Below are 17079 nucleotides of genomic sequence, written 5' to 3' on the forward strand. Positions count from 1 at the left end.
CGCATCACAGCGCATCTCATCTGAACGATGATATGTTAAATCTATAATAAACAATTTTACAGATACTCATAAGAAGGAATGAAAATGCAACTGGTTTACTAAGCCATTACAATATAAATATTATAAATAATTACCTTTGAGACGATTCCAAATGCGTTCTCCACATCATGAAGTGCACGAGAACAGCTGCAGGTATAGAAAATTCCTCTGATTCCAGAACGATTTGAGATGGTTTCATCAGCCAGGTTCTCAGAGCAAATGATTAACCCGCTACAAAATAACTTTTATATAACACAACATCCAGCAGAGGGTCACACTGGCACAAAAAATTGTGCAGCAGTGCAAGGGTTAAATGCATACAAGTGTCAAGGTGCCTTTACAGTGCTGGATGACAGAGACATGAAACTTAAGCTCATGGTGACAAATGCAAGAGAGTCAACAAATATCTCAAGCAGCCAAAAAATGTGGTGAAGATTAAAAATGCTAGCAGTCAAAAAGGCATCTTTCTGTATACAAAAGAAGATTTGGGGTGGGGGGGAGCATAATATTTAGAAAGACTGCAGATATAGGGCACCACAGTCTTGTTTGAACCCTGCGTGATATCGCGGGGTTTGACCACTTATGTGGACAGCCGGTCCAGTTGTGCAATAAATACACAGCATAACCTTACATGGAAAAATGGTGTAGTTTTGTTTTCACCTGCAATCACCGAAGTAGTCGCGAAAAGTGTTTTTTTTTTTTTTTTTTCAGTTCCCAGCGGAGAAGGGAAGAAGAGGCAAATAGGAGACGTGTCGGTGAGTGTCAGCCTACACAGGTAACCAGAGTAGCTGTGTTCTCTTGCCTGCACAACCACCTCGACATGTCTGTGCTCCAGGTGATACACAAATTGCAACACGTCCACTTTCCCACCGCATCGTCACTTTTCTTCCACACTTTTCTTGTGTAATTTGCCCAAAACCTCACAGAAAATGCAGTGTTTTTCCCCCCAGAAGTAGAGAAATTACATCATGTGTGTCATATTTTACCCCTTTAACGACCCCCCCAAACAAGACTGCGGTTCCCAATTTACTACCAAAACACAATCAAGTGTTGTAAAGCCCACTGAATGTGTGAGTTTTATTTTTTTTTACTGTATGAAAAAAAAATGCAATTTCTTTGTTAATACAGCACAGCAGGACATTTTTTCACATTTCAATCAAAACTAGTAGACTAGCGGTGGTGAAACCTGTGCGAATAATTACTGCAATTTACCCACTAAATGAGTCGTTACAGATTTACTTCTCGATTACTTGGAATAAGAGAATCAATGCAGCACACAATCAATTGGAACAAAAACAGTGGAAAAACGCTGGTTCCATTGGAGGAACATGCAAAGATGAATGCTGGTATAAAACCAGAGCAGTCTGTGTGAGTGCACAACCCATTACAAAATACAGCTCCAACAGTCAACCTTGTAGCTGAGCCACAGGGTAACGGCTGAATGCAGGGATCAGAAACTGTTTGGGGCAATGTCTTTCAGCTGTTATCACAGTCTGCATTTCACACTGAGCTTATCTGATGACCAGAGGTCCACAATGAAGAGGATCGAGAGAACATAACGCAGGCAAGAGAAAGAGAAGAGCTTTGCTTTGTGTGTGCATGTGTGTATGTGTACACAAGCGTTTCCAGTCTTTAAATATGCTCCGGCTGAATGTTTGTTTATGCAACTGCATACTGGCTCATTAATGGGAATTAAGATGATGGATGTCTTAAATACATGATGATGAAGAATTTCAGCAGAAGGCTTTTGACGGCAGGAACTATACTGTACCGTGAAAAGAGGTTTTATTAGTACTCCTTGGGTTGGGAGTGGGGGAATCATCACACTTAAACGCATGTTCACTCAGCTTTCTTACTTTGAAGGAATGATATAACCCAAAAAACTTTTGTTCATTCTGCCTGACTTCAAACAAATTAAATATTTTTGAATTCTTGCATGCGACAGGGAAACCAACCATCACTTGAACGCTGCTTCTGTCACAAACCGTGACAGTGTTTGAAAACAGAGACTGACCTGTACTATGCCGTGTGTCTCTCTCTGTCCCTGTGTGGTGTCGAGTTGTCGTCTCTCTACCAATGATGTGCCAAGCAGTCGAAGTTTTATATTACATGTCTCCAGCGCATCATCGGACTGCCCTGGGAGGACAGAGAGCCACATGTGGAGAGCTTGGCACGTGCCAGCATGACCACCATCAAGGTGTACATTATCACCCAACAACTGAGGTGGCTTGGGCACCTCATTTGAATGCCAGGAAACCGCCTTCCAAAGATGGTGCTGTTTGATGAGTTTAAGCAGGGCCAGCAGCCACATGGAGGGCCAAAACAAAAGCACTATCATGACCACATCAAGAAGGTTTTGCTTGCTTGTGCCATAAACACCAAGCAGTTTGAGAAGCTGGCCTTGGACTGACCAACCTAGGCTAAGACCATCACAGTGGATGTCAAGTATTTTGAGTTGGAAAGGTAGAATTAAAGAGCTGAGGAGGCGGAGATGAACCAAACACCACCCAACAGACCCAGCACTCAGGTCTGCCCTGGATCTGAGGAAGTCGTTGACATCAACGGACCACCACAAACAAAAAGAAAAATGCCCAAAGAAAACAAACATTTATGTACAATGAAATTTACCAACAATCGAATGAAAGAAATGTGACGAGTTGTGTCAAATTTTGATATTCATCCGCTCTGGTAACCATTATCACAAATTTGAATCATTCGTTGTTTTGCTGCAGAGTCACATGCCAGTGTTTTGCACATCATATGTTGTAGATAGCCCCCAACTAACCAAAGCTAACTTTGAAATGTTCAAAAATTTGCCTCACTTGTTGTCATGACAATGCATATTATCCTGTAGTGAGCCCGTAGCTGGCTGTGGCACACACTGCCAGGTTTTGCACTGTAGTGGGCCGAGGTATAACTTGGCAAACCAAGGCTGCTTTCGCAAAGCAGCTCTCATCTGGCCGTGATCGATGTAGGCGCACCACTCTGTATAAGTCGTGAAAACTCGAGCCGTTCGTATTGTCACTCCCAATATCTAAATGTGATGGAATTGCTATAATACACCACAATTTTCAGCAATTATCACAGCCCAGATTAGGTTAGTCTGTGTTTTAGAGGGCATTCTGCCCTCAGAAAAGATAAAGAGCTGATGGAGCTACTAGGATCATCAGTACACTGTATTCTACTTCACTGTAGCTAATCTCGTTCTTCTTTTCTGTACTCAGACATAAACTTGCTATACAACAATCATATTCAAATGAACTCAATAAGAAAACCCTTGCCTGTGTCTTGTTTAAATGCACACTAATGTGATGAAGTGGTGAAATGCAAGAATAAATCGCTCAGTGCACCAGGTGGGGTGCAAGGAAGACAGAGGAGGATTGCTGACGAAGATGTAGAAGTCTGGATTGTAGCTGGCTGCTGGAGAGCTCTTCTGCCAACAGTGGGTGGGCTGCAGATACAGCACAGAGGAACATCACATCACTAAAGAAAGAGAGTGAGGGTTTGAGGGAGAGACGAGGGAAGCACAGAGCCGCAATGTTCACATTGCCCATGACCAGGCCAGAGCTGCAGTAAAAACCATTCCTGCCTGATGGATCTGTGTACGGTTCCCCCCATCCATCTGCTGTGTCCTGCTCATCCCCTTTTTTGCTCTCCGTTCATTTGTTCCTGCTGGTATCACTTCCCTTTTCTCCATTATGGCTTCTGTTGCAGTCATATTTCCATCTCTCTCTCTCTTTAAATTCCCACTGCACGCCTCGGATGCTGTGGCCTTGAGTGATCGATGGAGCTGGATTTCAGTAATCGGTTACGCTGGACATCTGTGTCACTGCTGGCTGCAGAGATTTAGCTTGAAATGAGCAAGAAGCAAGAGATTTTCATAGGTGCTCATGCCATCTCTCACACACACGCAAACAATCTGTTGCTGAAGCAGTGTTCCTGAATCATCTTTTTATCTCATCTCTGTCATCAACCCCCTGATGGGCTGTGGCAGAATTCATAAATAATGCATAACGCACCGGCTACACTTCTCTTTTGCCGTTTCCCATGTTGCACTGTACCTCATGACAATCCCTCCAACAGCAATACCTCAGGAGGTTTGATTACTGGAAACTGCTTCTGAATTAAATGCAATGCACAAGAAAAAAGACAAATTAATAACAACAGCAATCAGAGATTGCAGACCCTAATCTGTGTTGATCAGTTCCCTCCATCTTCAGTCACATGTGTTTGGACAGAAAATTTTTGTAATTTTTTCATCTGTAAATCACCACAATAGGGTTGAAATGAAACAATGATTTGCTTGTTGTGTTGACCTCTGAATTAATTCAAGGGGATTAACAAAAATATCACATTCATCATTTAGGAATTACAAAGTGCCCATAAGTAATTGAAAAATAGTAATATATAGTAAAACTATCTGTAGTAGGCAGTTTTCAAAAACTGAGTGGACCATGTAAGACGGAGACTCGTGAGGGAAGCCACCAAAACACTCATGACACCTCTGACGGAGTTAAGCTTCCATGGCTGTGATGGAGAAACTGTGCATAGTGCATTTTTTGTTGCATCACCAGTCACAAATGTATGGTAGGGTGGAACACAGAATGATTTTCTCACAAAAAACAAATCTAGGCTCGAGTCTCATGTGTCTTCGTGTAAACCCAAGTGCAATTTTTACTTCTTCAGGAAAACCCTTCTCTGAGCCACTCCACCATGAAGCTGTCTTGGTTGTCTTCTTTCACGTTTCAAGAACTGCCTACTCCAGACACATTTGCCATAGAGCACCATACTGTATGTATCTATTCATTACTGATGCAAATTGTTAAAGAATTTCTGTGATGATGTTCAGAATATTTGAAAGCACAATGACAGAGCAATCAGGAGTCAGACCTGTTGATGCAGAGATTTATTTTTAGTTGAAGCAGAACAAATGCATCTAAACAAGTCCTCGATATAGCATGCGTATACCACCAAGAACCTTCCCAGAGACTTCGGCCATAACAAAATAACAATCATAATACAAATATGGCCTTTAGCTAGTCAGGGCCATGACTAGATGTTCAGTAGTAAATTGGAGAAACACAAAGTTTTATATCAACAAAAGACAGGAGGATGACCCTGAGCCCGGCATAGACAAGAGATACAGACAAGAGGAAAACATCAATTTTTCCCCTACACAAATGATGTTCAAGACATATTTTGTGACTTGAAAATGTTTATCGAGAAGTACAAAGACGAAATAACAAAAATTCTGCCACTGCCCAACTAGTTGAGTTAACCGACTGCTCGGATATGTAGGCGTGTTACATTCAGTTCCTTTGGTCATCACTGCTTATGGCAGAGTGGAGCCAGTTTTTCAACACTTTGCAAGACTGCAAACATGCAGCAAAACATGCAAAGTCAATAGAACTAATGTAATATAAAGCAGAAAGACTGTCTTGAGATTTCAAGGTGTTTTCTGCAGCATGGTGTAAAGCTGCCTCCTCATTTACACAGATGAATGGGTTATGCAAAGCTCCATGTGGACTCAAGTCAAACAGGCAGATTATACACTTGGCAGGGCATCCTCGGTGCTTGGCTCCAGGAAGGTCGCCACCCTGCTTGTCCTGGTCAATGCAGCTAGATCTGCAGTAAGCGCTTTCTGCATCAGAAATACTTCAAATCTCCAACATGGGAGCTGTTTCTCAGAACACACTTCAGCATTATTTGAAAAATCCCTGTGTGAGCTCTGGCAGAATGTGAGATTTATCAATATGTTTAATTGAGTAAAAACCCATCATGAAATGAGAAGCAAATGAAGTGTTCTGTTTGGCTTTTTTGCACAGCCACTGTGCACTGACTTTTTTGCCCTGTTTTTCTGAAGTGCTAATGTTCTTTTATGTGTTAGTTGGTGGATAAATGAGAGTGAACAAACAAAGAGACTACAACTGAATCAAAATATATATAATTTTCAGAGCAGTTATGTGAACCAGCAAACAGACTCCTTGTGTGGACTGTTGTGGGATCCGGCATGAAGAGGACAGTTACCGTTTGGCTAAAGAAAGGTTTCTGATAAAATCACTGATTCATTTGTAAAATGCTTAAGAATGGACAATGTCTTTGAGCCAAAGGAGATCTTCAGCAACCTTGTTTGTGCATACTGTAATTAATCAGAATATTTATATCTTGCTGTACTTCACTTTTTAACTACAAGAATTACAGAATACCTCATTTAGGGTTACTGACTTGAAGCTGTACTAATCCCCAGATTCCATAGCATGAACTTAATGAGAGTCCACTGCAGCTTTCCAGTTGCCTTCAAAGTCAGAAGACACAACCAGGAATAACGTCACACCAGAGTTTAATGTGGTCCCGTTTCCACACAACACTGAGTCAGAAAGAAAGGGCCGATACCTCCAAGAAATCCTTTGTTGAGACTGAACTTTCAAAGTGTAGAGAGAGCTACAAAACAAATATGCAGTCCACCAAAGAGACCTCATGGAAGAGGACAGATGGCACAGAAGGTATATCAAGTGTTATAGTTTGACTGCTCTGCTTGCAGCACAGTGTAACCAGTTATTGTTAGCAAAATCTGATAGGTTAGCTAATATTATGGGCATCAGCTGATAAACAACACGTTATGCGATATTTCATTCATAAAAACACCATAGCAACATGTCCATAGACAGCAGTAGGATAGCACTGTGTGCACAACTTATTAAACCGGACACAAGACAGAAGTCTGTCTGTGTGTGTGTGTGTGTGTGGGGTGTTATTAAAAAACAAAAAAAAAACAAAAAAAAAACTATAGTTTGACTTATTGTTGATGCTTGGATCAGCCATCTTGGATTGGGAACTCAGGGTATGTGGTCTTCAAATGAGATGACGAGGTAGTGGTGGTGGGGAGTTCCAATTTAAACTTCTGACATGTGACTGGGGAATTACAATCTTTGTGTGCAATTGGAATGCACCACACGACTTCCCCTGGATGGGACACCAGTCCATCACTGGTTACTTCCTCAGCTGAGACTGGTACCTATTTACAGCTGGGTGGACTGGGACAATACAGACGAAATGTCTTGTCCAAGGACACAATTAGGTAATGTGACCCAAATCTGCATACTGACAGTCCAGCTCCTACAACCCCTGGCAAAAATTATGGAATCACCGGCCTCGGAGGATGTTCATTCAGTTGTTTAATTTTGTAGAAAAAAAGCAGATCACAGGCATGACACAAAACTAAAGTCATTTCAAATGGCAACTTTCTGGCTTTAAGAAACACTATAAGAAATCAGGAAAAAAAAAAAATTGTGGCATTCAGTAACGGTTACTTTTTTAGACCAAGCAGAGGGGAAAAAAATATGTAATCACTCAATTCTGAGGAAAAAATGATGGAATCATGAAAAACAAAAGAACGCTCCAACACATCACTAGTATTTTGTTGCACCACCTCTGGCTTTTATAACAGCTTGCAGTCTCTGAGGCATGGACTTAATGAGTGACAAACAGTACTCTTCATCAATCTGGCTCCAACTTTCTCTGATTGCTGTTGCCAGATCAGCTTTGCAGGTTGGAGCCTTGTCATGGACCATTTTCTTCAACTTCCACCAAAGATTTTCAATTGGATTAAGATCCGGACTATTTGCAGGTCATGACATTGACCCTACGTGTCTTTTTGCAAGGAATGTTTTCACAGTTTTTGCTCTATGGCAAGATGCATTATCATCTTGAAAAATGATTTCATCATCCCCAAACATCCTTTCAATTGATGGGATAAGAAAAGTGTCCAAAATATCAACGTAAACTTGTGCATTTATTGATGATGTAATGACAGCCATCTCCCCAGTGCCTTTACCTGACATGCAGTCCCATATCATCAATGACTGTGGAAATGTACATGTTCTCTTCAGGCAGTCATCTTTATAAATCTCACTGGAACGGCACCAAACAAAAGTTCCAGCATCATCACCTTGCCCAATGCAGATTCGAGATTCATCACTGAATATGACTTTCATCCAGTCATCCACAGTCCACGATTGCTTTTCCTTAGCCCATTGCAACCTTGTTTTTTTCTGTTTAGGTGTTAATGATGGCTTTCGTTTAGCTTTTCTGTATGTAAATCCCATTTCCTTTAGGCGGTTTCTTACAGTTCGGTCACAGACGTTGACTCCAGTTTCCTCCCATTCGTTCCTCATTTGATTTTTGAGACATATTGCTTTAAGTTTTCTGTCTTGACGCTTTGATGTCTTCCTTGGTCTACCAGTATGTTTGCCTTTAACAACCTTCCCATGTTGTATTTGGTCCAGAGTTTAGACACAGCTGACTGTGAACAACCAACATCTTTTGCAACATTGCATGATGATTTACTCTCTTTTAAGAGTTTGATAATCCTCTCCTTTGTTTCAATTGACATCTCTCGTGTTGGAGCCATGATTCATGTCAGTCCACTTGGTGCAACAGCTCTCCAAGGTGTGATCACTCCATTTTAGATGCAGACTAACAAGCAGATCTGATTTGATGCAGGTGTTAGTTTTGGGGATGAAAATTTACAGGGTGATTCCATAATTTATTCCTCAGAACTGAGTGAGTCCATATTTTTTACCTCTACTTGGTCTAAAAAAGTAACTGTTACTGACTGCCACATTTTTTTTCTTGATTTCTTATAGTGTTTCTTAAAGCCAGAAAGTTGCCATTTGAAATGACTTTAGTTTTGTGTCATGTCTGTGATCTGCTTTTTTTCTACAAAATTAAAGAACTGAATGAACATCCTCCGAGGCCGGTGATTCCATAATTTTTGCCAGGGGTTGTATATCTTCTCTGCAACTACAGCTTTGAGTTACCACAAAATAAAATTGTTCTTACTGCATATACTGATTTGTGTTCTTATTCAAACAATTAAGACAATGCTAAAAAAGAATCTCAAAGAAACAACTTAATGAGAAGCAGCAGAATGGGAAATGAATGAAAGCAAAAACTTACCCAGCAATATGCAAGAACGATAAGATATTCATGATTTGCAGTTCTCACTGAGCTCAAGATGTAATGGTGCATGATTAAAATCAAATCTCGCCAATCCAGCCTGTGGTTAAAATGCATCTAATGTGTTTGTGCATGTGTGTGTGTTGGGAGGCACACTTACCATGTAGAAATAACACAGACAACAGCCAATTGTCCAGAATACTGAGCCGGTCTTCACAGATTTCACCTGTGGGAAGAGAAAGAAAACATCTTCAAGACCGAACACTGTGGAAAAAACAACACAATCTGTACATTCTTTAACAAATTCAGAATAATGTAGTAAATACTGGGAAAAAATACATACAAAATTAAACTGCATTTAGTGAGAAGCCTACAGCTAATGATGCCCTTTACCATAATTAAGCTCACTGGAGTACCAGCAACAGGAGGATGTCAAGAGATTTGACCACATTCAAGTTTGCTAGAGAAGGTCAACAGAGGTCACTTAGACTGCTGATTAATCAATGACTCTCTGGTCGCGCCGCACTCAAAACTCAAGCAAAGTAACACACATAGACCTCGCAACCAGCCATTCATCAACCGTGCAATGCACGTCATCAGGTTTACATGGATAGGAATAGCAAAACTCAAAAACAATACATCTCTAAGCAATGTTGTGTAGAAGACAGCTTAAGTAGTTCTGCACTGTGATGGAAGAAGTTAAGAGGCCATTAAATTTGTCATATTGCAGTGCATATTGTTACAGACACTGCCAAAGACAGAACCCCCAAAACAAAAACACTAATGGCTCCATGTTGAGCTTTTCCTCCTCTTATTTACGTGCTGGAGACTACGTACATGCATTTTGACAGGACAGGAAAACAAGAACAATGTTCTGCTGACATCACTCCCACTGAGATTTGCTAAAGTGAGTCGGCAGCATTGTGCTGTCCGTTTACAGATTGTGCAAACAATGTTCAAATGGTGCTCTGCTCCATGTCTTCTCAATGCCCTCCCTGCTGCACAGAAGCCAAACAGGGATACATAGTTCAGCTAATTAAATGCGAACAGAGAGAAGAATCTTTGTTACAATGACATAGGCCTTGTGCACGTGATTAGAACGAGGATAAAAGACGATGTAAATGTGTATATGCATATTGTGTTACGAAGAGCTGTGGTATCGAACAGAGCAGCTCCCCCGTGTGTGAGAGGATTCAATTATAGATTATGGGTGTGCCTGTGTGTGAGAAGGAGTAAACCGAGATTAAGAGAATACAGCTGAATGGGTTATTAGCGGATAAAATGAAGGAGCAGGATAATGAAGATTGGGCCGTGGCTTGTGAGAACGCTTTGCACTTCGTTGGGGTGTTGCGGGGCGTGTAAAGAAACAAGGGAAGGAACAAGAGGAATAGGAGTGGAAGAAAGAATGAGCAATAATGAGGTATGGGATGAACACGAAGAAGAAGCAGAAAGCAGAACAAACCGAGGGAACAACAAAGGCAGAGACAAAAGACAATTAAAGCAGAAGATGGGAAGGAGGGAAGGAAATGCAGAGACAAATGTGGGTAAATGAGATTGATAATGGGAAGCAGTGATGCGTGGCCAGGATGATTGTCTTTCAGGGCCCTTACCAATAGAACGAGGACTTGACTGGCGATAGGTGTGTAAGGGGGAGAAGGCTTTCAATGGCACCACTCTCCTGATGGTACATCACCTTAAGAGGCTGAGATTACTGCCTGAAGGGGCACCTGCCTTGCCAAGTACATAGAATGATAATAGGCCACCTCCCCACTTCCCCCACCATGAACAAAAAGTTCCTCCTGCATCCAAAAGCAGCAGCATAGTCTCAAACACATGATTATGACTTTTTCTGCCTCCATCTTCAAAAGATAAACAGTGAATAAGATTACAGACTACAGGAGGTGAAAGGTGAAAAGCAAAGCAGCTGCAAAATAAATTAATTCCTCTATGATCAAATGTAACAAATGCTTGAGCACTTTGCATGGCCAGCACCCTGACATTGGAGAAGGTGAATGATTTGTATGACTGAAGTTATTTCCCCTAGAATAATATGAACCACTTAGAAATATAAAAGTGAAAGTTAAGTCTTTGATCACTGGTTTAAAAAAAATGGATTTCACAGAAAAAACAATGAGTGGGTATGTCGTGGTGGAGAAGAAAAAATAGATATATAAATAAATAAATCACATGAGCATATTAAAAATATCCACATTGGATCACTTCCATTTCACACATCAGCAACCTCACTGCAACCACCTGTATGGTTGCAAACATCGTATTTGGCCAAAGCAAATTTCAATGTGCATATTTATTGTCAAAATCCCATCAGGGATCACTGGCAAATCTCAGGGTGCATGTGCACACAACGTCTTGAAAGTTTGAGTTTAGACCTCCTCCCTGTGAAACATTTCAAAACAAATACAGACCAGGCCAAATGTGGTCCGCGGCCACAAATTAGGTAGCCCTGATTTCAGGATGTGCACAGTGGCCGATTTAAAAGGCCTCTGTCGGACAAAACCAGGCAAGATGAGATCACACAGGTCATCAGTTTTGTATATTTTATTTAAGTAACACATTGCCTTCAACAGAGCAAATGTCTGGAGTAAAACAGGCTTTTCTGAAGAGTTTTAATGCATCAACTCATCGTGTGAAAGGTAAGAGAACATTTCACAAATAAATAAAAATCTGGAAAAATAACATCTGCAAAAATATATTTGAGGAGGGAAGCGGTGGAGGGTAATTTCTGCATCAACAGGATTAAAAACCTGTCAGATTATGATGTCCGCCACCTTCTATGAAAGCTCTGGACTGGTAACATGAATCGATGGCAGAGTTTTAACAATCTGCTGTTGTCAGCTGACCTCATTTTGTAATTTTATATATATATATATATATATATATATATATATATATATATATATATATATATATATATATATATATAAAAACAGGCTGATTAATGCAGTGTCAAATCAGCAAAAATAAATAAAATAAAATAAATAAATACATAAATAAATAAATAATAATAATACAGTTGCTCCACAGAAAATTATGTGCGAGGGAAAGCCATAATCAAACGGCTGTGTATGCATCGAACCGATTCATATCCAAATTCACTAATGCTGGGCACTGATTAAAATAAATAAATCAGATGCAAAAGTGCTACAGAAATGCATAGTAGAGAAGCCTGAATCTTCGACTGGACTGGGTTGCTTGACGCAAGGACGTTTCGCTTCTAATCGCTTCCTCAGCTAAAATTCTTGCTCTGGTAGCCTGACTTCTGGCTTGACCTCTTGTAGAGTCTTCTCTAGAAGAGTCTTGTACAGTCTTCTCTACAAAAGTCAGACAGAAGTCAGGCTACCAGAGCAAGAATTTTAGCTGAGGAAGCTTCTGCGATTAGAAGCGAAACGTCCTTGCGTCAAGCAACCCAGTCCAGTCGAAGATTCAAGCCTCTCTACTATGGAAACCACCCGGGCAACTGAGAACCTTCACAGAAATACAGAAATGCAGTTAATTTCTCTGTTGGACGAATAACAAACCAAATTAATGTTAAACAGAGATGCTATACATGGACTACTGAAATCACAATTGTAAATATAAAACAGTTCAAGATTTTAAACTGGACTACCACAGTGACAACTGACACGTGCAACTCTACTAACATGTATTCATTAAGTTCAGCACATGCATGCCTATGCAGTAAGTAGAACTGTCTGTGTTTCATGCTGCTGATCCAGTACAGCCAAGGACCGATCAGTTTTTAAGACTTGAACTGTGGCATCTTTCCAACAATGTGGACATTAATCAGGAGGCTACTGCCAATTCAGTGACAGTGAGCAGCACGAAAGTGCTACAATGCTGTCTCTAGGCTCAGGTCAGCCTCATGAATCATCCTACAGACACAAAGAACAAGTGGAGATGAACCTGTGCCAGATTTGACAAATTGACATGAACTGGTTTAGTTAAAGCCTTCACTGGAAATAAATAAATAAATAAAGGTCTCCAGCCTAGTAGCAACAGTGCCAACAAGCTTGTTAGTGTTGTGAGAACCTGCAGGGGAGTATTGTGAGGTGAAATACCTCATGCATCACTACTCCTATCTGAAAAGCCAAGCATCTTTGGGCTTCAACATCTGAGAACTCAATGCCTAGAAGGTAAACTGGTGAGATGCAGAGGTATCTTTGCATTTGTGTGGACAGTAAAGTTTAAATCAGCCTGTATGCTACTTCTTACATAAAACTGAACATTAAATTGAACACTGATGTGTAATGCTGTAGCGGTTCATATAATAGATGGACTCCTGTGGTTCTTTCACTTCCCAGTAGTCTAGGCACTTTGAACAGTAGCACACAGTGATGCTGGCACACTCCAGGCAAAATTTAATTGTAAACTAGATAAAAACAGAGGAGTAAGCACGCTAATGGGGTCCCCTCTCACAGCAAAGTGGCCAGGGTTCTGTCGTAATATGATGCACCTTGCTGGAAATTAAGGTGACCGGTGGACTGCCCAGCACTAACCTGATACAAAATAAGGCAGACAAGAACAAAACATCGACCTCTGTATGACTGAATATAGCACCAAGAGACAATACACAGCTATAAGAGCAAAGATACAGAAGCATTGGGACGGAATAAGGCATGAATGCTTTCCTCAGTGTTTCTCAAAGATTCTGTGTAAATTAAATGATGTGCTCATGATAAGAAATCCTTGATGAGTGGTTTAAAAAAAAAAAACCCTGGATTTTACACACAACCCCCACCCCCAAGCATTTCGAACATTTGCATCACATTGCAACAATAACCTGGATAACTTAATATTTAACTTGATTGTGGGAAAACATTCTTTAATCTATCTATGTTGTAAACCCTTCTGCAAGGCCCTCAACAGTTGAAAACACTTGATGCAAGAATCTATATATTAAAAGCCAAGTGGCTTTGATCACGGAGAAACTGGGAAAAGCTGAACATTTGGTGATTGGTATGTTAATGTATTTGGGTTGTGAAAACTGATACAACAAATATCTTTGGCGAAAGCAGGGAAATTAGATAACAGTCAACAATGGATGTTGATAATTACATTTTGGACTCACACGCCATTCCAGCAGGGGGGCAGTAATGGGTACATGAACATTTCCAAGTTACTGAATATGTCTTGGACTTTATTTACATCAGTTATGAAGAAATACAAACAATATGGCACCCTATAGAAATCTGTGTGGAGTAGACAGTTCTCAAAACTGACTGCCTGTGCAAGAAGGAGAAAGTGAGGAAAGCCACCAAGACACCCACACAACCCAGAAAAAGTTATAGGCTTCTCTGGCTGTGATAGGAGAAATTGTGCATAGTGCATGTCTTGCATTTTGTATCGCCAGTTATACAGCTTCATGATGTGGTATAGAAGAGGATTTTTCTTTCACCAAAACATCTAATCTAGGCTTGCATCTCAGATGTACCTTCTAGCAAATTGCAGCTGAACTTTCAAGTCTTCTTTTTAAGAAAACTGATGTAAATAAAGTTCAAGACATATTCGGTGACTTGGAAATGTTCATGTATCCATCCCCTGACTTGTCTGAAGAAAACTGGCAATAAAACTAATTATTTACAGGTATTATACCAAAGCATTCCTTTACTTATGCGATCCATCATCTTGTCTTTTATATTTTTAATTATTTTATATCAAGTTGTAGAGATTTGCTTTCAGTTTGAGTTTAAGGAAGATAATTTTTGAAATTTTTATTGTTTTTTTTTTTGGTATTTGAAATGACCAACAAATTTAAATTTAAATTATAAAATTCAAAGTATTCCAATGCTTTTGGAGGGCCACTGTAGTTTGGGTCATGGATGAATGCCGCCAAAACATAAAGTTGATAGGACTAAATATTTTTTGGAGAAATTCTGGATACTGTATTAGGTAACAACACTGAACAATAGATATCACCATTAATCAGTCCCTGGTAACCACACAAGCTCTGAACAAAAGAAATATCTCAACCTTGCCAGTTGTAAAACATGACATCACTACGTTTGCAAAATAATAAACACAACTATTCACAAAACTTTCTCATTTAATTTCCCGCACATTCAATTAAAATCATTACAGGAACTTTGCATAATATGTCAGCTACCTATTTTATAAACACTACCCAATCTAGAGCCTGTGGATTACCACAGACATTTTGCCTTCACGTGCACAAAATATATAAAACCTCTTCAAAATATTGATGAAAAATGATGAATAAATAGCTTGTTTGGAGCTTTTTAGTTCTGCTTTCAAAGACCGTGTCACTGAGAATGTTTTGCAGTGTCTTAACCTCCACTGGATCACAGTCTTTCAAGGTTTTATATTTGTGATTTTTCTAAGAATTTTAAAATAGGCTAAAAAATTTACATGCGGACAGACTTTCCACAAAAAAGCAATAAGCACAAAATGTATTAATACAAGAGGGAAATTTCTTTCACTTACAATAGAAGCTGATAGTGAAAAACCACATGGATGTTTTTTGGAGGGTATAAACAGTAATATCTATTATTACATGAATGCTGTGTTTGCATCCATTACTTTTAAAATACACCAAGCTCATACTTTTTGCACCTTTTCTACCCATTAAGCTGTATACATACCCAGAGGTAGTACGTAAACTGCAGTGCGAAGATGGCGATGCCCTCGTTGTCGAAAGAGCCGGCGACGGAGCGTGAGATGTAACCCGGAACAATTGCAATGAAGCAGGCTGCCAGCAGCCTGCGCCCTGGTTCCACAGCTCCCGTGTCAGCAGGAAAGTGGAGATGGCAGTAAGACCACTGAAGACTGGTGCCAGAAAGACGCACACATCTCTAATGTGGACTGTGATGTGGAGCAGGTTGAGCACGTAGTGGATGAGGCCTGCAGTCACCATTAACCCGGGATAAACCTGAGTGATGATAAGGCAGAGGAAGAAAAACACCATGAGAGAGGACCAAAAGAAAAATTCCTTGGGGGAGGGGGGGTGCTTGAATCACATTAGATGTAGATTCCTACAAACAAGTGGCACAGAGGAGCTTGTTATATTTCATGGATATTAATTATCAAAACACCAAATTAAAAATAAATAAATGAAATTCATTACATCCTGACAAATGCATGTGCACTTGCTTCACGCATGAATCCAAGTTCAAAAATCTGCCTTGGACTCTAACCAAGACCTGGGCCTGCCAGGCATGGTGTCCTTCAGTGAAAGTTATTTTGGGATACCACCGACTCAGCTCAAGCCGGAGCCTTAGGACGCAAGACCCCATGGCAGCCCTGTCTGAAACTACACTAGAGAAGATCCAATTAGGCTCCTTTGCAGCATATCAGCTATCTCAAGCAAAACAGGGCTGTGTCTAAAACATGAGTGATGCTCTTGGTGTGTGTACTATAGCCTCAGTTCATACCCTTAGCCTTCTAATAAACTCTGGACTTCCATGTCTCTAATTAGCCCGTGCCTCAGAGACCTAAGCTTCACCAGCCAATATACATTAATGAAAACTAAGTGCGTGTGTGGACTGGGTTCTTCATGTCCTAACCCAGTAGCACCCTGCCATTTACAAAACAATGGTTGAAATTATTGAAATCTTTGGCGAGCACGCCAATTGTTTATATACTAAGAACAACTTTCCCTCAGCCCCAACCAGTCTCAGCAGAAAGACTGCCCCTCCCTGAGCCTGGTTCTGCTGGAGGTTTCTTCCTGTTAAAAGGGAGTTTTTTTCCTTCCCACTGTTGCCAAGTGCTTGCTCATAGGGGGTCGTTTTGACCGTTGGGGTTTTTCATAATTATTGTATGGCCTTGCCTTACAATATGGAGCGCCTTGTGGCAAACTGTTTGTTGTGATCTGGCGCTATATAAGAAAAAAAGTTGAAGTTGAAGTTGAGTTGAACTTTGTATGATAGTTATTTTCTCCTACAAAGTACCACTTTCCCTAAAATTCATTACATACCTGTTTACAAACATTTCCAAAAACTGACGCTGAAATACACTTGAATGACGGTCCTTAACAGCAACAAAGAAGGGATTACTGGCTTGACAGAGCTCTGTCGTTACGGGCTGTCACATTAGAGAAACGCTGCT

At 40.4% G+C, this 17079-nt stretch overlaps 1 protein-coding gene across 1 annotated transcript in view; it reads right to left on the reverse strand.

Annotated features, from left to right (window-relative positions):
* LOC117501263 (dolichyl-diphosphooligosaccharide--protein glycosyltransferase subunit STT3B-like) overlaps positions 1-17079 on the reverse strand; it is a 124723-nt gene that overhangs the window by 21891 nt on the left and 85753 nt on the right. Inside the window, 3 exon segments of the mRNA XM_034160103.1 lie at positions 9158-9223; positions 15618-15733; positions 15736-15904. Of these exon segments, the coding sequence (XP_034015994.1) occupies positions 9158-9223; positions 15618-15733; positions 15736-15904 (351 nt within the window).

This window comes from Thalassophryne amazonica, chromosome 20 (assembly GCF_902500255.1).
Source record: "Thalassophryne amazonica chromosome 20, fThaAma1.1, whole genome shotgun sequence".
NCBI classification, from domain to species: domain Eukaryota; kingdom Metazoa; phylum Chordata; class Actinopteri; order Batrachoidiformes; family Batrachoididae; genus Thalassophryne; species Thalassophryne amazonica.